At 51.9% G+C, this 24119-nt stretch overlaps 1 protein-coding gene across 1 annotated transcript in view; it reads right to left on the minus strand.

Moving 5' to 3' along the window:
• The window catches only part of Pgbd5 (piggyBac transposable element derived 5), a 66072-nt gene that overhangs the window by 8614 nt on the left and 33339 nt on the right, over positions 1–24119 (minus strand). The window contains 2 exon segments of the mRNA NM_001106198.1: positions 3075–3209; positions 6835–7262. Coding sequence (NP_001099668.1) covers positions 3075–3209; positions 6835–7248 — 549 coding nt within the window. The 5' untranslated portion in view covers positions 7249–7262.

The following is a 24119-nucleotide window of genomic DNA, read 5'->3' on the forward strand; positions in this document are numbered from 1 at the left end:
GGTGCTCTCTGAGAAACACCCAGAAGGAGCACGGGGAAGAACCAGCTAGTGTGTCAGGGCCCATCCTGTCTGGTGAGTTTGGGAGCTCACCTACCAAGCACAGTGTCCTTAAGAACAGAAAGCATGGAGGCCCAACTCTGTGTTCAGGTCCGTGCACAGGGATGTGACTTAGCCACAAAGTCTTTGACAGAATGGGCGATGCTTCACTGGGAAGTGGTACCGGACAACAGAGCCACCGGGTTCTGCAGTGTTTGGAAAGCTGGTGGGTCCCGGCCCTCCACGGACCTTCTGTAATACGCAGCTGAACATGTTATTTGAGTCTACACACACACACACACACACACACACACACACACACACACACACACACACTCAGCTTCAGAAACACTGCACTCCACGGATCTTTAAAATTACTGCACGCACCTCAGACAGACCTGTTGACCTCCACACTATAGGATGGGAGCCTTCGCACGGCACACGTGGCTCTTGGGTTCAGGCCCCACAAGGCTAAAGTCCAAGCATTAGTGGGTGTGTTTCTGTGTAGTGCTCAAGAAACTCCTGGGCAATTAGGTTGTGGGACAGCGTGTGTCCATCGCTCTCTGGGAGCCAGGAGGGCTGTCTATGTCTCTACCTCTCTAGCTTCAGCCAGCATGGCTTATATAGATATGTTGGCTCCATACGCAAAGGGCTATTTCTGCAGGTTGTGGTTAGAATACCAAATATCCTCCACATTTGTGTAGAGATTTGGTCCCTGCTAGTGGTAATGTTTTGAGAAATTAGGGAGCCTTTTAGAGGTGGGGCCTTCCTGAAGTATGGGGTGTGCTGGTCTTGAGGGTCACATCCTGATCTCTCTTTCCTGTTGAGCGCTGCTTCCTGACTCTTGATACAATGTAACCAGCTCCCGGTGCCTCTGCCATAGGCATGAGTTGCTCCTCTCTCGCTGTGTCTGCCTAGTGTTGAACTAGTAGAAAGCTCTTTTAAGGGGGCTGGAGAGATGGCTCCGCGGTTAAGAGCACCGACTGCTCTTCCTGAGATCCTGAGTTCAAATCCCAGCAACCACATGGTGGTTCACAGCCATCTGTAATGAGATCTGATGCCCTCTCCTGGTGTCTGAAGACAGCTACAGTGTACTCATATACAATAAATAAAATCTTAAAAAAAAAAAATTAAAAAAAAAAAGAAAGCTCTTTTAAGTTGCTTCTTGTCTTGTGTTTGGTCTAAGTGGAAGAAACGTAACTAAATACTGAGAGCAGTAAGCATTTACTACGGCGAGAGATGGCTCTGTGGATGAGAGCATGGGCTGCTCTTAGGTTTGGTCCCAGAATTCACATGGTGACTCACAGTGGTCTGTAATCCTGATGGAGACCTGTTGCTGTCTTTTGGCCTGCACAGGCATACACATGGTGCATACAGGTGCACACAAGGCACTCACTGGCACATATGTGATACACACAGGCTCATACATGGTGCACACAGGCTCACACAATGTGCACAGTCACACACATGGTGCACATACATTCAAATGGGTAAAATACCGTATGCATAAAATGAAAGCATATACTGAATTATGGATGTCTGTGATTGCAGGGGCGGGGGGGTTGCTGAAGTCAGGAAGTTAGGAAGAGACACTGATTATATAAAAGACTTTTCCGCCAGCACTGACTAAGTGCAGCTGAAAACTGGTGTGTTCTAAGACACGAGTTTGTGGTCACTGGTGTGGACTGACTTCTTTGCACATCTGGAGATTACCAGGACTCAAAGTTAGGCCAGGGTTTTGCTCTCCTGGGACTGGAGAGTTTCCCAAACACCGGCAATGGGCAGCTCAGAGTTTGCCCTTGGCTTGGACCACAACTTCGAGGCCATCTGAAATTCCTCAGTGCTTTGCCCACAAGGGCGAGCCCAGGCATTTTAGCTCCCTCCTCCTTCTCAGAGTGTGAGCAAGGCATGACGTTACTTCCTTCTCAAGGTGCGGACAGTGCAACGTGGACGTCTGCCTAGCCAGCAGCCTTCTCCCTATCAAGAAATCCGCAAGTAGCACCAGAGCCATCCAGAGACTCCGAGCGCGGGGTGACTTATGGGTCACTCGGTGGGGTGTACAGAGTGCACCACCTCTCGGGGTGGACCCCCAGGTTTCGTCTCCCTGCTCAAGAAGGGCACAGAACTTAAGAACCAGTTATTTCTGGAGCGTTTTGCGTGACATTTTCAGATGGCAGTGAGTTACAGGTAACTGGAACTTGGGAAGAACTGTGGGCTGGGCCGTGTAAAGGTGACAAGGAGAGAGAATGGTATGTACAAGAGCATGTGAGACACCTACTAAAGGTGTCTCAGCCACACAGCCATGCAGCCACACAGCCGGCAACTAGCAGACTGACGAGGTCAGCATGTTGTTGCCAAGGGATGGACAGAGTGGGACTCCAGCCACACCTAACGGCTGGAACAACACGCGATAATCTCCACATTTGGGCCAGGGGGGACATGCACGGAACATGCTGGCCCACCTATCAGCTCCACCCAGGATAGTCAAGAGAACCAGCCGGTCCCAAAGCAATTACTTCATCCGTGGTCTAGCCTCTGTCATCACCCTCTAAGAACCCTAGACAAGGAAGTCTGATGGCTTTTGCCTCCTGGAAACCCCTCCAGCTCTCAGTAGCTTTTCTTTCTATTCCTCCATCTTTTGCCGTTTGTTTCCATGTTTCATTCTCCCGTTCTCTGTGCCTTCGCTCTTCGCTAGCCTGAGACAAAGCCAGAGCGACTGTTCCTGTCCACCTTTGGTGCCTCTGAGTGGCTGGCACCCTAGGTCCTGGGGTCATGTCAAAAAAACCCTACATTACCGGGGTGGAGTCAGGTACAACTGTGTGCTTTCTAAGGACCAGCCACCCGGCGGGAGGCTAAGTGAGACCAGACTGGCCTCTGCTGGCATGTTGGGGACGGAATGTGACAGTCGGAAGACAGTGAACTGAGAACTCCCCAGCACCCTGGGCCCACGGCACCCCGCCTCTTCCTTCCTCTCTCCCCAGTGTCTGCACATCCCAGAGCCCTCACTTCCAACACTTCTCCTCTTCCCGGTGGCTCACCTGGATGATGAAGCCGGTGGAAGAGCATTGGCGGACCCACAGGCTGAATTTCCGCTTTTTCCGCTTCCGCAGCTCTCGCTCCGTGCACGTGGCAATGAACACAGGGTCCTCGTCAATCAGGGGTTCATGTAGCACCTGTGGGAAGTGGAACGGGGAGGATGTTCTCACAGGGCAGTGTGAGCTCTGGTTCCCAGCAACACCTTCAGAGGGCTGTGACCGAGACTAAGTCACCTGACTTCTCTGACCTGGAGTCTCCTTATCTGCACTGCTGCTTGAGGGAGGAGGGCTCAGCTGGGAGGCACGGGCACACTGGCCTCCATCCTGACGCACAGCGGACGTTCCTTCTGAAGAGATGGCTGTGGTTCTTACTGTCCACTTTACACATGCCCACGCTGGCTGTGCCTCTGATCTTCACTGACGTGAGACAATGAACTCAGAGCCGCTGTCCCAATCTGCCTTTGGTGCCTTTGAGTGTCTGGCACTCTAGGTCTTTGGTACTGTGGCCCGTGTCAGTGATCTATATCACTGGCCTAGGGTCTCCAGGCCCAATTCCTGTCAGTGTGTATGGAGTTGTGTATGGGGGTACATGCACACAAGTGAAAAGTGTCTACAGAGCCAGAGGTAACCTGATACCCTGGGACCGGAAGTACAGTGGTCATGAGCTCTCCCCTATGGATGCTCGGAAGTGACCCTGGTTCCTCTGTAAGCAGAGCCAGTGCTCTTAGCCACCAAGCCATCTCTCCAGCTCCCCTGCCCCTAAGCGATTATTAACCCTACTTCACTCATGTCAACTTCTTTATTTGTTTGTTTGTTTACTGTTTTTTAATTTTGTTTTGAGACAGGGCTCCTCTGTGTAGCCCTAGCTGTCCTAGAACTTGCTCTGTAGACCAGGCTAGCCTTGAACTCATGGAGATAACCCTAGCTGTCCTAGAACTTGCTCTGTAGACCAGGCTAGCCTTGAACTCATGGAGATAGCCCTAGCTGCTGCCTCTGCCTCCCAATGCTGGGATCAAAGGTGTGCATCACCACTGCCAGGCATGTCAACTTCTCGATAACATGAATCTGTGACCTTTTCAAGGACAGGATGATGGAGTAAGAGACTCTAAGTTAGTTTTTCAAACAAAGGTACTCGGGAAGCCTCCGGGTACATTGTGGCATTGTGCTGCGATTCCCTCCACCATTCTATGCCACGATTATGGATAGCCGCAGTTATGCAAGGTGAGGTGTATACATGGTGATCTCAACACTACGTGACGCTCTAGATTGAGGGTCTTCAAATCACTCCCTCCCTCGAAAACAAAACTTATTGGAATAATCATGTTTTCATCCCCTGCAGCTCCGTGGTCACATGAAGTTTCCAAGACCCAGTAGAGACCACATAAAATCTAAAATAGTATCCGACTGTACAGGACATCAGTCCATGGCCTGGCACAGGCACTGGACAGTGGTCTCAGCAGCTGTGACCCAGCATTCCGTTGGCAGCAGCACCTTTGACTCTATTTTTTAGAGTATCAGTGGTGCTCCCCCTGCAGAGGACTTGAATGTGTTTCCAGCACTCACGTGCTGCCTCACAGCCTTGTAGAACTCAAATTCTAGGGGATGCGATGCCCCCTCCCAATCTGTGGGCAATGCACACATGTATGCACACACATTTACATACATGCAGGGAAAACATTCGTGTATATATAAAGTAAAGATAGATCTTTTTTTTTAAAGCATCAGCCATACCCCACTGCACTGCACACGCTCTGCCCCGAGGACTTCGGTATGAAACCCTGGGTCTGCTCAGTTCGGGAACAGACAAGGTGGCTCCCTGCAGCTTATGAAACATTCAAAGCTCCATGTGGAGCCATTTAACAAAATGGACGATCTAAGGAGGTCTCAGGAACAGGGAAGATGGTGTGAAGGTGTCCCTGGCTCCCTGCTCTGCCGTAACCATCTCCTTGTCTAGACCATGAGTCGGCTGTTTCCGACCATTCAAGAACAGAGCCCCATCAGTGAGCCAGCTAGTCCATCTCTACATGACCTCCGACCACAGTTACAGCACATCACAGCAGGGAGAGCAAGAGTCTCTGAGTCTCTCTCTTCCTCCTCTGGGGAAAACAGTCAGCTCTGTCACACAGCGCCATCATCCCTGAGTCCCCTCTGTGCGACAAGTCGCTCAGGGTGTGCCAGGCATGGAGTGCAGCAGGCAAGGCATGGCTTACTTATTTGCATAATCCCTCTCCAGGGATAGTTCTCTGATTAGTCTAGCTCCAGTTTTGACGAGAGTAGCGCGGGTGCCTCCTGTTTTGTACCTGTGTGTGGACGTCACAGGAAAATGGCTGCTTTGTTCGCTGGTAGATTCTGGAGTCTTCTGAGGACTCTGTAAAACCTGTAACGCTTGCTACAATGATAGCTCCCAACGTTGCATGCTGAGAGTCATGCCCCTGAGTATGTGTGGGCATGTGCGTGAGCACCTGTGTGTTCGGGGCAGAGTCATGATGGTGGTACAAGGGAATAGCAGGCTCTGGGCCACTCCTCAGAACCAAAATAGGTCTGACCCCAGCTCTGACAGTAGAGAAGAACCGTCTCAACTGGTCTGCAGGCAGACCTCTAGGAAGAGGGAAAGAGAAGTTCCCAGGCAAAGAAGCAGCTTGCTACCCCCTCCCCAGCACCTCACCTCTGGCTTGCACAAGGTGCCTGGCAAGTTTTAGAACAATAGGAGCACCTGTGCAGAGCATTCTGAAGCCTGAGACATAGTAACAACCTACAAAAGCCCCTGAAGTTCAGTTATGCAGAGGAGGAAAACGTTACAGACTCCGCAGAGGGACCCTTGGGAGCTGGAGCCCAGCAGAAGCCTCTTAAAAGACAATGGCAAGCATGAAAATGGTGCGACTGTGTAACTGGACTCTCGCCACAGAGGAGACTCAGCTGACTTACCCTAGGAGCAAAACTTCTGAAGTTTCTGGGTGTCAGTCGCCTCCTCAGTGTGCTGAATCAACAGAGCAGTTCTGAGATTCTGACACCAGACTGAGTGTGACAGGACAGTGTGATAGCACTGAGGGCAGGTGGATGTGGAAGGCAGTGTGGTCAGGAGCTGAGGGCCATGAGAGCCTCTGCCTTCTGGAACAGGTTAGGGATATCTGGACGGAGTCAGGGGGCTGGGACAGAGTGCTAGGCTACCAGTTCCTGGAAGAGGCTTCAGGCTCCGGCCTGAGTGGCCAGGTGGACCTTGGCATCTAAGAAGTCCCAATGACCGAACGAATCACTTCAGTTCCAGGTCATTCCTTCACCATCCAGAAGGTGTCTAGCCAGGAAGTGCCCCTCAGCAGACATGACAGGGACCCTGAAGCTGGTCTGTGTAAAGCCTCGTGCGGGAAAAAGCCATGGATAAGGAGGTGAAAAGAGGTAAGTGAGGTAGCTCCCAGGAAAGGGTTAATTCCAACCGTCTGGGGGTTGGACTTCAAGGCCCTGCCCTCCCTTACAAACACATTTGGCTCATGGAGTTAACGATATGGCTGGTGACCTTGAAATGACTTCTTCAAGTCACTGGATAAAGTAATCTTGGACAAGGGAGAAAGGCATCCTAAATCCTGTCCCGAGCCAAGAAACGTCTCAGAAATTCCCAATGGTACCCAGCACACAAACACGTATGCATGTACATCCGAACACGCAAACACATATTTATGCATGGACATGTGTACACACACACACACACACACACACACACACACGCATGTGGAAACACATACATGTACGTGCACACACATGGTCTCACCTGGGTCTGGGATGGCCTGAAGGCAGCGTCAAAGCCACTCTGCAGGGAGTCGAGAAAGGGCTGGACCTTGTAGAGCCCGTGCGTGGTCTGGCTGGAACGGAAGGCCACAACATGGAAATACTTGAGGATCTTCTCAAAACGTGCCTGGCTCATGACGAGGGCGAGGCTCCGGTTGCTATAGAAGCCTCCACTCCAAATGCTGAGTACTGACTCACAGTGTGAGACGCTGGTAGAGATCACGTAGCCCAGGAAGGCCTTCATCTCTGCCAGCGTCACCTCCACCCAGGCACCGTCACTGCCAAAACGCTCCTGGAACTTCCTGGCGTACATGTTGGTCTGCACCACCATGTTCTTGAGCACGTTGTCCGGGACAAAGAGCTGGAAGAAGTCCACCGCGCTAGCGCTGGGCGGCATCTTTCTGGTTGGTCCTGAAACCCAAAGACAGGCCAAGTGCTCATGACCATCACCATCTGACCGGGGCCGGGTCCTCTTAGCCGTGGGCCTCAGGCCTCAGCCCTGTCTAGCCTCCCTCCCATCCGTCCTACATCAGACACCTTGCCCAAATGGAAGCCTGGGTTCTCACGTCCCCTGGGCTCCTGTCACTCAGGTGCTCCTGTCTTGTCCCTCAACTCTCTGTCCCCCAGAACATACACATTATTCCCATGTTCCTTCCCAACATGACCTCCCCAGCACCCAAGCTGTTGTTCTGTCCCACCACCCCTACAACCCCGTCCTCCTGTCCTCAGCCCATCCTGTCCTCCTGTCCCCTGATCCTTCAGATGCCAGACCCATCACACCTAAGCCATCCCTCATACACCCTATGCAGCTCGCCCAGTGAGGACTGGTTTGAGGAGAAAGAGAGATGGAGGGAGTGAATGTGTACGGCCCCCTGTCATCCTCCAGCACGTACTGTAAACGTTAGGGGGACTCCGTACCCATAATGCTTCAGTTGCAGCCAGCAGACAGTAAGCTTTGCTAAGCAGTTCCACATAATTTTCAACTGTTGGTGGGTTAATTCAAAGGGACTAGTGTAAGACAGTTTCACCGATGAGAATCAGAATCAGGCCTCACAAATTCTGACTGATACAGCCTCTTTGCGCGCGCGCGCGCGCGCACACACACACACACACACACACACACACACACACACACCAAGACTCAACTTCCTATAACATTCTCACCATGAACCCAAAACATCTTAGGTGGAAAATGCATGAGTCCTGCCTACCTAACCAGACAGGTCTAATTCAGTCCCAGCACACGGTGGGTGTCGGCTGCTCCCCTCACAAGGGCAAGTGACAGGAGCCGTAGCTTAACACCACTGTTCTAAGCCTCAGGAGAAGTATCATCTGACACACTGCTAGCCAGAGAAAAGATCCAGGTTTAAAAATGTAAGTGTGGTTCCTACTCAAATACATCACCGCTTTTACATAACCCGAAAAGTCAGGAAGTCTCAAGCTGTGGGTTCTGAGAGAGAGAGAGAGAGAGAGAGAGAGAGAGAGAGAGAGAGAGAGAGAGAGAGTGTGAGTTTATACATGTGCATGTGCTTATATGATTCCTAGGAACTTATGTCTGCAATTCTATTACACAGGTTTGAAGGAGCATGCTCTGAGTCATAATGTATAGCTTCTTTTTGCCTCTATGTGGCGATTTTTAATAAAAACTGGGTGAAGACAGAGTTTCAAAGGCCTTCCTTCCGTTCCCACCAGCTTGTGTGGTCTATAAAAAAAAAAAAAAACAAACAAAAAACCCCAAGCTGTTCACAGATAAAGCCAACGAGGCAGCCAGATTTTTGGGGCAGTGGCCAGATCCAGGCTTGAAATTACCTTTTTTTTGGTTTCCATTTTATGTGTGTGAGTGTGCGTGCTGTGTCTATGAGTGTGTGTGTGTGTGAGTGTGAGTGCACATAGGGGGTGCACTTACATGTGTGCGTGTGCGTGTGCACATGCATGCGGAAGCCCTGGTTTGAAATTGGGAGTCTTCTTCAATCACTCATCTCCATCTCATTCACTGAGGCAGGGTAATCAAACCCAGAGCTCACTGATATAGATCGGAACTCCAGGCCTCATGCCTGCATGGTAGGCGCCTTAACCACTGAGCCACCTCCACAGCCCCTGACTCCTTAACACTCATCAGATTTGCCGGTTGCTCCCAACTCTGGGGGTTGGTGTTTGCTTGTTTGTTTGTTTGTAGAACGGACTGAGTGAAATCAACTTGTCAAGTCTGTTTGCCGAGTAAGGTGGACAAGCCAGTACGCCAGATGCCTAGCTCAGCACTGGTATGAGGCACCCAGACAGCAGGGCATCCACTGCATTCGTTCACTGTCCCCAAACGGCCTCACTGCCACCAGTGCACCAAACCGACCAGGAGGAGGTCCCGTTGGCATGGGGGCTGCCGAAACACAGGGCTGCATTTACTGGTGTGCATGAGTGCCAGTGAACATCCCCGCAGTTCAGCAGGCCAGGCAGCCTCCTGTGGGTAGAGCCATAAATTATTCAGATCAGCAAGCAGAGGGTGCATTACGGTGCTGTATCATGCTGACTGAGGGCCGTGGAATTTTCTCTCCCTGAAGTTGCGTCTCAAGTAATCTTCCCTCCCAGACGTGCCATTTCTGGATGGACTGCCGAGGCCTGCTTCCTGAACACACTAGAGAGCGGCTTCCCTCGCCTATTCCCAGTGACAATGCTCCCCTGTGGGCCTTTCCCAGTTGCTGTGACTCCTGCCACTTGGAGTGTGGTGACAGAGGCTGGTGGTCATGAAGGAGGGGAGTTGTGGGGACGGCTCCTACCCACAGCCTCACCTAGCTTTCTAGCATGACCTATATAACTTGACATTAGCCCCAGCTAGTCAGACAGAACGTCAGAAGTAGGACATAGCCCGTGCTTTCTGGGTGACTTATAGGTGACTGGCTCTGTAGTGCTGCATGGGGGTTCGCCTGCTGTCCGTGGAGATCACTATGAATGCCACAGGGCCCCATGGGGACAGTAGCCACATATCTCTCCTCTCCAAGACACCCTCCCGCTGTGTGGTGAAGTGGATAAAGTCACCCAGTGGGTAGCTAAAGGTAACAGAGGCCTATGCCGTGTCTGCAGGGAGGCCTAGGACATGGGTGGTGGGAGGCCGGGAAGAGGTACCGCTTGTATTTAGGGTCCTGCGTTCTAGCCTACTGAGCTCGGAGCCCCTGCTGGCTTCTTCCGTCCAACCCCACAGACTGCCTGCCCTTCCCACAGGCCCCAGGTCCTGTTCAGACTTGGCTGCCTGTGCCACCCACTCTCCGACGTCTACAGAAGCCAGAAGGCCAAGGTCATGGCTGCTCAATTCTTTGTCTGTCCACCCAGGTCAGGATGTGGTGTGCCTAACACTTAACGGACGGACAGCAAGAATGGAGGTTACCAGAGGGGAGGGTGCGCTCCATACTCCACGAAAAGCCAATCTTTGCCAAGTTCAGTAGGAAAACCAAAGTGTCTGTGTCACTGCTTGGAGGACAGGTTTGGATCAGTCATGTCTGCCACACCTTCAATGGTGCCATGGAGGGCTGAGAGGACAAATAGGGGTTCACTGTTGTGTGTATGTGTAGAACCCACCTGAAAAGGCAAGATGCTTTGGGTGTTGGGTAGAAGAGGCAAAGGCATAACCGCCTAGAGGCAACCCTGGGTCTAGGCTTGGTTTTCTCCCTCTCTCTCCTTTCTCCAGCTGGAACAAGTCCCTGGGGATCGCCCCTGGGGACAACCCCTGGGGACCACTCCTGGGGGACCACCCCTGGGGGACCACCCCTGGGGACAACCCCTGGGGACCACCCCTGGGGACAACCCCTGGGGGCCACTCCTTCCTCAGTTCCCCCTGCCTTCCTTCATCTTAAGCCCTAAGCCAAGGGCAGACAGTACAACTTTATAGTCTCCTAATAAGGGCGAGAGCGGCACAGCCTGGACAGACAGCACGGATCTTGGCCGAAGGTGACATAATTGTCTGCTCCTGCAGGTGACATAATGGGCTACTCATTCTTCATTCGGGCGATGAGTACTTCATGACCATTAATGGGACAATAAACACCCCTGAAGGCAGAATGAACCCTCGGCTCCCATTATTGGAATAGAAGACCATCTTCTTCCATTCTGGAACATTCCGCGGAGCAGCCAGCCATGCTGCCTGGGGGTAAAGACAGCTATTGGGATGTTTTGGGGGCACATACTGTCGGAGGTTGTTGGGGAACCGCCAAAGGTCAATTCATATCTCAAATGCAGACTTGGAATCGCTTCTCTCCAGGCTAAATCATTTTAAAACCGTAACTGGAATGTCCTATTTACCACGCACTGCCTCTCTCTGGAGTCCTGGGCATCTCATTCAGTGAAGTGTGGTGCAGAGAGGGGCCTGTGGCCCGTGTGTGCCCCTATTCCCAGCTCTTGAGAAATTGGACTGCTGTGAGTTCAAGGCTAGCCTAGTTTACATAGCAAGTTACAGGCTAGCCTGTGCTACATTGACTGGAACCCTACTGAGGAAAGGAGAGGAAGGGGAAGGGAGGGCCAGAGGGGATAATGATCGATGGGGGAAGACAACAGGGCAGTCAGCAGTGCTGGAATTCTGTCTGGGACCAGAACCAGAACCAGGACCAGCTGAAACACAGGAAGAATCCAAGGACAGAGAGAGGGGAGGGGTGAGGAGCCCGGGCTGCTCTGTGTGCAGAGGCCATGCGTGCACGTGGTCCAGGCTGTACAATTTCTTAGACCCTGGCTTCAAACCTGTTCTTATGTTCAAATGAACTTAAGCAGAGGGTCGCCGGGGTACACAGGAGAGGCTGGACACAGAAAACACGTTTCCATTCTCATGACCCTGCCCCAGCATTTAAAAAATGACCATGAGTCAAAAGAGGCAATAAAAAAAAACGGGGTGGCCCAGGCGGTCTTGACTCTGGAGAAGCCAGAGTCTGTACAAGGCCCAGCGGACAGGACTGGATTTTGCAACTCAAACAAAAGGGTAAAGCTAAAACCTCTAACTCAGTCCAGAGCCTTGACTGAACATAGCTCCTTGTCCTGAGGGACATAGGGTGAGGGTGTAAACGACACCGGTGAGAACCACACGGGACAGCAGATGGCGTGGCATGGACCTAATTCTGTGCTCTCTGCCTGGACGGTGTGTGTGCAGGGAGGACAGCACCAGGTTTCCCTCCCAGATGGACTCGCTTGGACAAGTGGCTGCCTCCCATCTGCCTAAACACATCCAGCTAGGAGGCACTGAAAGGTACAGCCTGTCACAGCTCAGACAGACCTGTGGTCCCTCCAAACACACAGCCAAGCTCATAGGACCCACAGAGACCCTTGCTCCACTAGTAGGCCCTCTGCCTGCTTTGACCTTGGGTATGCGCTGGGGGTCACGCACTGGGGTTGCAGGGCAGCTGGGGTCGACGGCAGCAGGGAAAGCTTGGTCCCTGGATACCCATGTCCTCATCACAAGGCTGTCCCAGAAAAGCGCGCAGGCTGGAGCCGCTTCTCCCTGGGTGCTAATTATATCCCTTGCATCCCCTGTGCACCCACCCACGCCCTGCTGGGAGGGAAGAGAAAGGAGAAAATGAGAACGGGGAGTTGGGGTACAGACACTGATCCCACGGCAGTGGCATCGCTCAGAGGCACGGGAACGACAAGGCACAGACTTCGGTGTCTTCATTTGACATTGAGCACTGGGCTGGGTCAGAACAAGGAACAGCAGGCTCAGGGGACTAAAAGCGAGAAGGCCAGAAGACATTCGGGCAGGAGACTCCTATCTCCCCAGGACGGGAGCTGGTGGATTGGAGAGAGCCTGCCTGCAGCCTCCTGCCCACAGTTTGAGCCACACCTCAAAGAGTATTAGCTCTGGAAGCATTGCTAAGGGAACACTTCCCTTGTTTATCCATAGCTATCAGCATGTCAAATTCACTTCATTTAGCACACACACACACACACACAGCATTTAGCGGGCCTTCACACGTAGGTGTGTGCTCTGTCTGCTTTACAAATGATAACTCAACTTGTCTGTTCTTTGCATGGTTACCGGCTCCATGCAATCTGTCGTATTATTAACCCCACTTACCCAAAGGGGAAACTCAGTCACAGACGGAGTTTTTGTTGGTCTTTAAAGGGTCATTTCCAAGGCCACACATCTAAGGGTGGGTGTGGCTGTTAGACTTCACTGTCAACTTGATTGGATTTAAAATCATCACGGAATGGCTCTCAGCCATCTGTGAAGCCATTTCCAGAGAGATTTAACTGAGGTGTGTGGGGGTGGGGTGGAGGGGCAGCATTCCCAGGATGTGGGTGGCACCAACCCACGGTCTAGGGTACCAGAATGAATAAAGAGAAAAACGGGTGCCAACATTGATCTCACACTGCTTCCTAAACATGGACATAACGTGACCAGTGGCCTCATGCTCCTGCCTCCAGACCTTCCCTTCCACAGTGGACTATATCCTTTGAACTGTGAGCCAAAATAAACTGTTGTAATTAAAGCTACTTCCTGTCAAGTATCTGACCGTGGCAACAGGAAAATTGAGTAATAATAGAGTGTTAGAACCAGCTAACTCTGAGGAATCTACTGCTCCCTACCCCAGCCAGGTCCATTTCCTCAGAAGAGTCCCCTGTACCACAGGCTTCCAACACAAACCCGCACCCCAACACAGTAACAGCTCACGACTAGATGTAGGAAACCAAGCACCCCGAGAGCCATCTGCTGAGGAGCCCACGCCTTAGGAATATAACCGGCAGGCCCAAGGCAAACACGCTCAGTGGATATAGATGGGGGAGAGACATGCCCTGCAGACCTGACTAAGACCTCCCCCCCCTTTCCTTCTGAGTGTGGACAGAGCTAGACAGCCCTACCTGAGCACAGCCCTAACGCGGTTTAAAGGGGAGATGGATACAGGCTCTTCTAAGTACAAGGGCACTCGTGTAGGGGCCCACGTGGTTTTTAGACAGAATTGTGTGTGTGTGTGTGTGTGTGTGTGTGTGTGTGTGTGTGTGTGTGTGTGTACTCTCTAAGTGCTAAGATAACGGAAATGTACCGCCATGCCTGGTTTCTGTGGGGCTTGGAGTTAAACCTGAGGGATTCGCGCATGCGTGGCAAGCACTCTACCAACCGCCCTACATCCCAAGTCTACTGGAGTATTTTTAAACTGCGATTTAAGCTTTCCAGCACAAAAGCTCCTCTAATTGCCCCATCCCGTGGCAACAGACATCCTTTTCTAAGCTTCGAATTATGAGCTCTTAAAAAGACAAAGGCGGAGGAGATGAGATAAAGTTCTTGTCGAGGACAGCAGCCCCCCTCCCTGGCCCTGGGGGTCTTTTATTTGGGACCCAGCCGATGTTGAGAACAAACTCAGACCAGTGGAAGGACAGTCAGCTGTGACCTAAAGTCAACGCAATTTAGAAAGTCTACTCCTTTGCGGGATGAAAGACCCAAACCTGACCACTACCCATCCATTCTGCACGCACGTCACTGCTTAAAAGAACATGGGATTGCAGACACGGGACATTTTCGCTCCCAAGAAGCTGACAGGCGGTACCCTCAACTGCAGAGGTTAAGTTGAGGTGACTGGTGTGAGGGGCACTAATTCAGTCTACCTTATGCCAGGAGCACAGCAAGTGACTGTCAGAACTCACAGCCACATCCTGAGGAAACTTTACAGCAGAGGGCCAAAGGGCTTAGACACATTGTCTTATTGTATCCTCTGAGGGACAGCGCCTGAGTGGCCAGGCCAGCTCCCTTCCCTCTGACACTCTCCTCCCATCGTGGTGCTAACCTATTAGCCTCTAAGCCTCAGAGAGGTGCTGAGCAGGCATGAGGGAAGGGGGGGTGCAGACAAAGGCTCCCACCGACAGGACATCTACTTGGTCATGGCATGCTAAGTGGTCTGTGCTCCATTACAGTGAGAGCAGCAGGGGCCCTCCGGCACATGTCCCAGGACACCTAAGATGACTCCACCCCTAAGTGAGCCAGGCGAGGCCAGGAAACAACTTACTGAACTCCAGCGATAGAAAAGCAAGGCCTGGGACTCAGCAGTTGCCCTCTGCTGGTCTCCACACCCATGCGAGATTCCACTGGGTGAGGTTAAAACAGTTACATTGTTGCTGGGTTTGCCTGGTTGCCTCAGTTAGAGCCAGTCCCACTCTAGAAAGACCTCGGCAGAGAACATTCTGCACCTGGCTGGTCTCACACACAAACCTCTAGCATGTGACCAAAAGGGAAGGACAACCGGAGACACCGGACACTATGGGCCAGCCATGGCAAATGCAAGATGTTTTTCCCACTGAGGCAAGACCAAAAGATGGAGAGACATAGGGAGAGAAGAAAGGCTGAGTGAGAGGGACGGCTTTGTGACGAGATCTGCTTTTACTGATGAGAAATAAGTCTTCAGATCCTACTGCTAGGACTCACTGAGACTAGGTGTGTTTTCTGAAAGACAGTTAAGTTGTGCTCACTTAGGAGCCAGACAAAGAGCTCCCAAGACACTTCAATCAAGGCTGTCAAAGACATAATTAATCAAGGCCGTGGTTACCTATGGATACACTGTTGCTAACATGCCAGTCTCTTAGGCATAGAGGATACCTTATAAATCTAACTCACAATTTTGTTTACTGAGAAAAATTCTCTAACTTTAAAGCTTGTTATAAATTACACTCTGGGCGATGTTAGGAAAAAACAAGATGGTTTCTTAGCAACCTTCTAGCTCTAACTTGAGATCCACAGATCCCATATCTTTGTGGAGAAGAGCTGGACTCTTTCAGAGCCCACACTTGTCAAATCAGATGGCTTCACTTTCTCAAGAGCACTCTTCTGTTTTCTTTTTAACCCGACTTTGCCTCACACATTTAGTTCTCTCAGAAATGTGTTTCTTGTCTAAGCCATGAATCCCGGTTTTGCCTGGGTAGAGATCTCTGGAAAGAACTCCCTGGCTGCAGTGGCTGCTGTGGCTGCAGTGGCTGCAGTGGCTGCTGTGGCTGCAGTGGCTGCTGTGGCTGCAGTGGCTGCTGTGGCTGCAGTGGCTGCTGTGGCTGCAGTGGCTGCAGTGGCTGCTGTGGCTGCTGTGGCTGCTGTGGCCTTTCCCATCGACCACCACAGTCCATCCTCATCCCTCCCTCCTGGACGGTCCTCCTGCACAAAGGACACAGGACGCAGAACACACCTCTCCAAGGAAAGCCCGGCGAATGGAAGCAAACTGCAGAGATCCACAGCACGCTCTCTAGTGAGATGCTGTCAACAGCCTGACACCCAATGGCCACGGTGGAGATAGGCGGGATCTGTCTTCTTAGCCCCTTGTGCCCTGGTGCAGGTGGGCTCACTAGACAAGAGCTCGCCAGCACAAAGATGCCCCTTACAGATTCTCACCATGGCCACCTGAGGTACCAGCAGTGACACCCCAAGACCCTGGAGCAGGTAGCCTTGCCCGCCCCTACTCCTCAACTAGGCCTTCTCCTGGTGCATCCCTCTCCCCTACAGTACCTTGTTGCTCTAACTGAAACTGTGCCAACTTGCTGGCTGGAAGCTCAGCAGATGAAGACTAGAGGGAGGGACTTATTTTGCTAACAACTTCCAGGTGATCAAAGGCTTTGTCCAGAGGCAGCCTGAGAACATACCAGCTACTCGGTAAAATGGGCAGTGCGCAGTGCTGTGCTGGGCACTCAGATGCCTATGGACTTGTCCCCACAGCTGTTTCTCAAATCAGCCCTCTGCTTCCTCTCTCCAGATACACACTCCAGGGATGGGCAAGATAGGACTTGGCATACCACCGTGGACTAGGTGGCCCCTGTGTGGAGGTGGCACATGCTTCTGCTGGAGTCAACCCACTGAATCTGCACATGAGCAATGCAGAGACCGAGGCTCCATCCAGTGCTGTGATGGAAACTCAATGCCTGCTTCAGGTGATAAGAGCCAGGGTGCCAGGGGCCATGTCCTTGCTAAACTCCCTGTAGGAGAGCAATCAGGGAGATAGTCTCTTCCTGCGTATCTGAGTATTTTTTAAAATGTATTTTTATTTTAAGCATATTTATTTTAAGCACAGCACGTACATGCTGTGACCTCAGAGGCCAGAGGAGGGCATCAGGTCCCAGGAACTGGAATTACAGGTGGTTGGAAGCTCTAACTGGAACTCCAGGTCCAAGGGAATCCGACGCCCTCTTCTGGCTTCCAGGGGCACTGCACACATGTAGTACATGCGTACATGCAGGCAAACTACACATAAAGTCTTTAAAATACTTATAAAGTAATATGTGCAAAACAGCCCAGACTTACTTAAAAAGTTAAAAGATGAGTTTGCAAACGTGAGGCTAGGGCCAAGCCAGAGCAGCACACGCCTCAGCCTAGGATGCTGGGTGATCTCCGACTTGGTCTTTACACATTTTGAATTATGATTTCTGGAAACCATTGACACGACTAAATGTATGACTGGTAAAGGTAGCAATGGAGGGGGGGTGGGGCTAGAGAGATGGCTCAGTGGTTAGAGCACTGACTGCTCTTCCAGAGGTCCTGAGTTCAACTCCCAGCAACCACATGGTGGCTCACAACCATCTGTAATGGGATCCGATGTTCTCTTCTGGTCTATCTGAAGACAGCTATAGTGTACTCATATGCATAAAATAAAACTTTAAAAAAAATTAGTAGCAATGGAGTCCCAGGAGAGAGAGAGAGAGAGAGAGAGAGAGAGGGAGAGAGAGAGAGAGAGAGAGAGTGTGTGTGTGTGTGTGTGTGTGTGTGTGTGTGTGTGTTGCTGCTGGGACTGAACCCTAAGCCATAGTATAACAGCTAATAATGTCAGCTTCACAAGATCTAGAACCACCCAAGGAAGAGGCTTCTAGGCATGTCTGTGAGGGATCGTCTAGATTTGGTTAACTAAATGGGAAGACCCACCCCGAGTAGGGCAGCACCATGCAGCCGGTTAGGGTCTCGGGCCAGATAACAAAAGGATTTGAGCTGAGTATCAACACACACTGCTCTCCACTTCAGGCTGTGGATGTTATGTGACCGGCCACCTCCCAGGTTCCTGCTGCCATGCCTTCCCTGCCATGATGAACTGCGCCCATAAACTGCAAACCGTGAGCCACGAGAAGATGCGTTGTGAGTCTTTTGTCAGCGATGAGAAAGAAACCCACACGTACACCACAGACGTGCTCAGGCGTCCCCGGCCCTGGCACTCGGTCTCTCCTTCTATCTGCAGAAGCTGCACGGGATAGCTGCGATTCCCCACCCTCTCTGGGGTAGGCACTCTCTGTTGCCACTGATCAGTGTCGGGGTCCACTTTTATCCCCTAAACAGGAGCGAAAAGAGCCCGGTGGGGAGCAGGTTTTCAGCCTTGGCCAGCGTGCAGGGCCCGGCGTCCCCAGTGCTCACAGCTTTCATAACTTCTTTGATTTCTCCCTCCAGTGCTACGTTTCCAAAAAGGGATAAGGAGGAAAGCAAAATCACGAAATGTGTACGTGCAGACTGAGAGCAACGAGCCTCAAGAACGCATGTTAAATGAGGCTGTAAAAAAAAAGAATCCCAAAAACGTTATTATTACAGTCAAATAGTTGTTTATGATTTCCGCCTGTTATAAATAGCCCTCTTCTTAATGGAGGGTATTGTTTGTCAAACTCGGGGAACAAAAGACAGCTGTTAGCAGATGCCAGCGAAATGCAGGCAAGGAAGGGTAAGAGGGGGTTGTACATGGCTGAGCGAGGGAGGGCAGGGAGAGCCAAGGACAGACAAACCTCACACATGCCCTCTTCCAGATGATTCTGAGTTGGTCCCACACCCAGGGGCCAGCCGAAATTTCTACATGGATGCTTCGGGTCTCCCAAGGAAAATGCCTAGTCTATCGTCCTGGACCATAGTGCAAATGCCTATAAGGTTGGACTTGAGTTTTCTAAAACTCCAGCTCAGCTTAGCTTTCCTTCCTGAGTACCTTTTGCGTGGTTGCTGCTACTCGTTTTCTGAGACAGGGTCCTATTCTGTGACTCACACTGGCCTGCAACTCACTCCATGGATTCAGAGTGGCCTCAAACTCAAGGCAACTCTCCTGCCTCAGCCTCCTAGGTGCTGGTGTTTACAGATGTGAGCCATCACACCTGGCTTATTTTGTAGATCGAGGAAATTCATAATAAAGTAGCAGGCTACCAATGGGGCAGCTCTTTTCCAATGGGCGGCTCTCCTCCTCCACAGTCCACCATTGGGGCTCTTTCTCCACAGACCACCAATGAGCAGCTCTCTTCCTTCGCAGTCCACCAATAGGGAGCGCTCTTCCACCACACTCCACCAATGGGCGGCTCTCTTCCTCCACAGTCCACCCACCAATGGGCGGCTCTCTTCCTCCACAGCCCCTTGGACCACAGTCCCTTGGAGGCCAGCAGCTCCCACATAGTATGCTGCCTTTCTGTTTATGTTTATTTGTGTCTGTGAGCATGCACATATATGTGTACATGCATGAGCACAAGGATACTGTAGGGCACAAGTGTAGACCAGAGGATAACTTGAGGGAGTCAAGTCTTCCCTTGCGCCATGTTGTCCCTGGGATCAGACTCGGGTCATCAACCGTGCAGCTAAGCGCCTTTGCCTGCTGGGCTTCTCACCGGCCTCCGTATACCATTTCTTTCTTCTTCCTTCATTCTTCCCCCAAATCTAGAGAGGCTGTGAGTACAGCTCCTGGTGCCACAGCCCAGTTGCCCCTTGTGTCTGCCTTGGCCCTCCTGCCCTGCAGGATGGAGTGAGGTCCACCTGGCATACGGGGAATGCAGGCCACTCCTACCAGGGTTATTGTTTTCATTTCTTCCAGAGGCAGCCAAGACAGAGTATGGCCAGAGTACCCTGAGTGACCGCACTGAGACCGCCATTCCTGCCTTCCTTTAAAAGGCACATTTCCAAGACAAGTCTAGAGAGGGGATATCTTGCTAAGGAGAGGATCCTAGGCTGGAAGGAGGCTGTTCCTTCAGCCCCAAACTTGTCTAACAGTCCTTGGAGCAGGTCTTCCTTCCGGGCTTGCCCACTTTGCCTGCTTGATTCTGCTGTCTTTTCAGGCTGTAGGATCCCTGCATGTTGAGGTCAAAAATGAATACAGATAGAGAGTTAACCAGGAGCCTCATCTACCCTTAAGCACACGGAGGACCTGGCCTCTGTATTCTTCCTAACCTCCAGGGCTGCCCCTCCCACCACCTGATGGGCTGTTCCCATCGCTACTGCTCCGGGTTCTCATTCTGACTCCAAGGGTTGTGAAGCCCAGGCATCATGCCAAAGCCTGAGGGCTGAGAGGAGAGCTGAGGCACTGCTCAGATGGCAGACGGGCAGAGCAGGCTGGAGACAGTGGGGAATGAGTCTGAGTCCCTATGCAGAAGAAAAGCTGAAAACGCTCCCTTTCCGGCTCTTTGAACCATTGCTTCTTCAGTCAGTCACTGTTGCTGCTCCTGTTGTGGGAAAGGGGAAACACCACTCACCCACAGGGCACAGGAGAGAGGCTGGACAGTCTCTGTAAACCAGTTGTTAGCATAGGGAAGGCGCAGACCAAGTCCTCAAAGGAAAACAGCTACGAACATGGCCAGAGAGCAGGCAAAGGCCAGCCAAGGGACAGCTTCTTATCTGTGTACGGAGCATGACAGTCCTCCTAAGTGGGAAAGTTCTCCAATTCCAGAAGCATCCGCAGGCTCTCCTGACTTCAAGTCCACACAGTCCCTGGAGGTCCCCATCCCAGACTCCAGTTTCCCAAGGTCTCCTCCCCCAACCCCTCATTCTAGATATATACATCACCTAGAGGACACCCCCAATTCTAGGAACAAGCAGTCCCCAGAAGCTGAGACTACAGAGACATGGTGCAGATTTCCAGCTCCCTTGAGGCTGATTCCCAATTCCAATACTGTGTGTGCAGCTGAATTTGAAGACCACAGAAGCAGAGAAGAAACAGCAACTAGGTGAAAGACGGAGTCCCACAGTGCCAGGCACTCACCCACGAATGCGTGTGTGTGTGTGTGTGTGTGTGTGTGTGTGTGTCACACCATATGCACATGTGCACACACACACACACACACACACACACACACACACACACACACACCTCACAGAGATGATGTAACAAGGACACCACCTCCCCACAGAATGGCCTGGGATACACAGCCAGGGGCTTTGCCAAGACAGCGCTGCCTGGAGTGGATCCCTTTGGCCACAGGGGCTGATGGAGCACTAGGCTGGCCACAGTGGCTTAAGATCGCCTTGTAGGGACAGCACCCAGCTCTGTATACTGGCACGCCTGACTTGCACATACGTTCTCTAGACAGGGCACAGAAACCACAGAGTCTTCATTTCCCCATCTTCAGAATAAGAGTTTTCAACACGCAGAGCAATCCTTTGAATAAAACAAACTACAGGGCAGAAAGCCGGGCGCCGCGTGAGGTGCACACTGGGTATGGAACAACCATGGTTCAAAGCCATTGCTATGGAAGTCATCTGTCACCGCCATGAGCCTCGACACAGACACAGAGACTCCACCGAAGGCTCCCTCTGTGGAAGAGCTAGGGATTCATCTCAGCCCTGACTCTGCCTCTGTGGAGGAATAGCAAAGACGTACCCACTTCAGGTCTCTTGGCTAATCCCCCAGGTTCAAGCTCAAGGCTCCGAGGGACAGGGCACCAGGGCTCAACAGACACCAAGCACACTTTCTGAAATCAGCAGTGGCAGGAGGTATTGGGGGGACGCTCCAGCCTCTGACTGTGCTTCTACCTCCTGGTCTCCATCCATTAAGATGACCTCACCCAACACTAAGGATCAGCCTTGTGCAGTTTGATGAGTGAGATGGCGGGCAGGAGGCGTGGGCATAGAAGCTCTGTTGCCAAGTGCTGCTTGGCTTGGAGCTAAAATCTTTCAATGCCCACCCCTAACCTCCCATCAAGTTCTCCAGCACTTGGGTCACGTGGCTGGCTTATGTCCCACCCACACAACCCCAGGCAGGGGTGGGGAAGAGCAGCAAGTATGGTGTGGTGTATGGCCTGGGGCTGTGTACATGAGGCTGCTCCCTTCTCCAGTCTTGTGAGTCACTCGCCTGCCCCTTGTCTGCTGCGTACTACCCTGACCCTACCAGCTCTGGGCACCTTCTACAAGTGGGCACAGCCTGTGGTGTCCCAAAGAGAAACAAGTGTCCTTTTAACACCTTTGACTGTGCATCTGGTCAACACCACAGTGACCAGGCACAACACCCCTCTTCCCCTCCCCTGTCTTCTTTCTTTGTTGAGACAGGGCTTCATTATATAACCAGACTACCCTCCAACATGCCATCCTCCTGTGTGCCGGGATGACATCAGCAGATGACATCGTCCTCCTCTACAGGAGTCAAGCCAATGGGAAGAGCAGCTCTCCAACATCCCACATGTGCAAGATGGTATCGAGTGCCCACACCGCCAAAGGGAACGTTTCCTGTTCCACACAGCCAGCCCAAAGACCAGAAACTCATCAACCATGGCCGGCACTCATGTCTGATGCCTGTTCAAAGCCCAGCGCCATCCTGAGCTGACTCTGACATGCCCAAAAGAGGGGAAGGAGCTCATTCCCAGGCCTCCACCTTTTGGCTGCCTGTCAACCCACAGCTTCCTTGGTTTTCCCTCCACTGTCTTCTAGCTGTTGTCCACAGCCTCATCCGCCTCTCATGACCTCCTGTTCAGTCACTGTGTCTCTAGCACATGATGAGAAACCCTATAGCTGCTAGAACTCCAGTTCCCCTGCACCTCAACATGATTATCAGCTTTTTGGGTTTGTTTTTAAACTGATTTATTTCATGAGTATGGGTGTTTTGTCTGTGTACATATATGTGCACCACATGTATGCCTGTGGAGGCCAGAAGAGGGTGTCTGATTGGTTGGAACTAGGTCATTTGTGAGCTGCTACTGGGCACTAGGAACTGAACCCAGGTCCTCTGCAAGGGAAGGAGTACTCTTAACTGCCAAGCCATTTCTCTGGCCCCATGTTTATCTGTGTTTTTGAGATGGGGTCTCATGTATCCCAGGCTGGCCCCCAACTCATTTTGTATCTGAGAAACTGAATTTCTGATCCTCCTGCCTCCACCTCTAAATGCCAGGACTACAGGTGTTCACCAGTGCACCACCAGGTTCACGTGCTGCTGGCATCAAGCCCAGGGATTTATGCATCCTCCCAAGAGAGCTGAGTCCCCAAGCCCAGGATTGTTGTTGTCTGTTTTGTTTTTTTTGTGTGTGTTTTTTTTTTTTTTTTTTAGACAAGGTCTCATGTTATCCAGGCTGGCTTCAAACATGGTGCACAGACAAGGATGACCTTGATTTTCTGGTCCTCTTGTCTCCAGTTTCTAAGTGTTGAAACCAGGGCCTTGGGCTACCTGAACCACATGCCCAAGCCCCCAGAATTAGTCTTTAAAACAATCCTTTTCAGCCACTCTCCTGCCTCACGAGTTCTGCAGGCACCGTCTGTCCTCTGCATCAAGAGGAGCCTTCACTTTCTGAGTCTCAAGTGATAATTCTACCCCTTTACAGCCCATCCATGTCCCTGAGTCACTTCACGGGGTTGGCCACACCAAGGCACTTGCTCACCAGCACACAGGATGGCTTTGCTCTCCTCTGTTAGTCTCCCGCTGCCCATAAGCTTGTTCCCATTCAAGACCGGCCCACCCAGCCTCTCCACCCCCACTCCAAAGACCTGCTTGTTCCTCCTATTCAGGGTCAGCTGCTCCTAACGCGACACACAGTACCTGCAGCCAGATGTCATGTCCTCTATAGTGTCGGGTGCCACCTTGTGGGCTTTAGTCCCCAGCTCCCAGGAGACCTTACTGTCCCCACTTCCCAGATCGAAGCAAACTGAAGTAGGGACCTAGCAGCTTCCCCAGGGGCTGGATCTGATCCTGGCTGACTATATTCTAAGAGTTATTTATTTAACGTGCTGTCAGTGTTTTGCCTGCACATCTGCATATGCACTGTGTATGTGTGTCTGGTGTCCCAAGAGGCCGGAAGACTCGAGATATCCTAGAACTGGAGTCACAGAAGGTTGGGAGCTGTCCTACGGGTGCTGGGATCCAACCCCGCGTCCTCTAGAAGAGCATCCCATGCTCTTAACTGCTGAGCCGCGTCTCCTACCCCTGCCCAGTAACTCTTCATCACCACATCAGAGGGACCTACTGCTGAAGTACCCAGTGTCTACTTATCTGCAGAGCAGGATGCCAGCTGCCCTGTGCCTCATACCCAAAACAGCTTGGGCAGGGGACACTTTCCAGGATAATCAGGCAACCGGCAAAATAGAGGGCGGGGCCTCACACCAGAGGGCGGGGCCTCACGCCAGAGGGCGGGGCC

This window comes from Rattus norvegicus, chromosome 19, assembly GCF_021556685.1.
Source record: "Rattus norvegicus strain SHRSP/BbbUtx chromosome 19, alternate assembly SHRSP_T2T, whole genome shotgun sequence".
NCBI classification, from domain to species: Eukaryota; Metazoa; Chordata; class Mammalia; order Rodentia; family Muridae; genus Rattus; species Rattus norvegicus.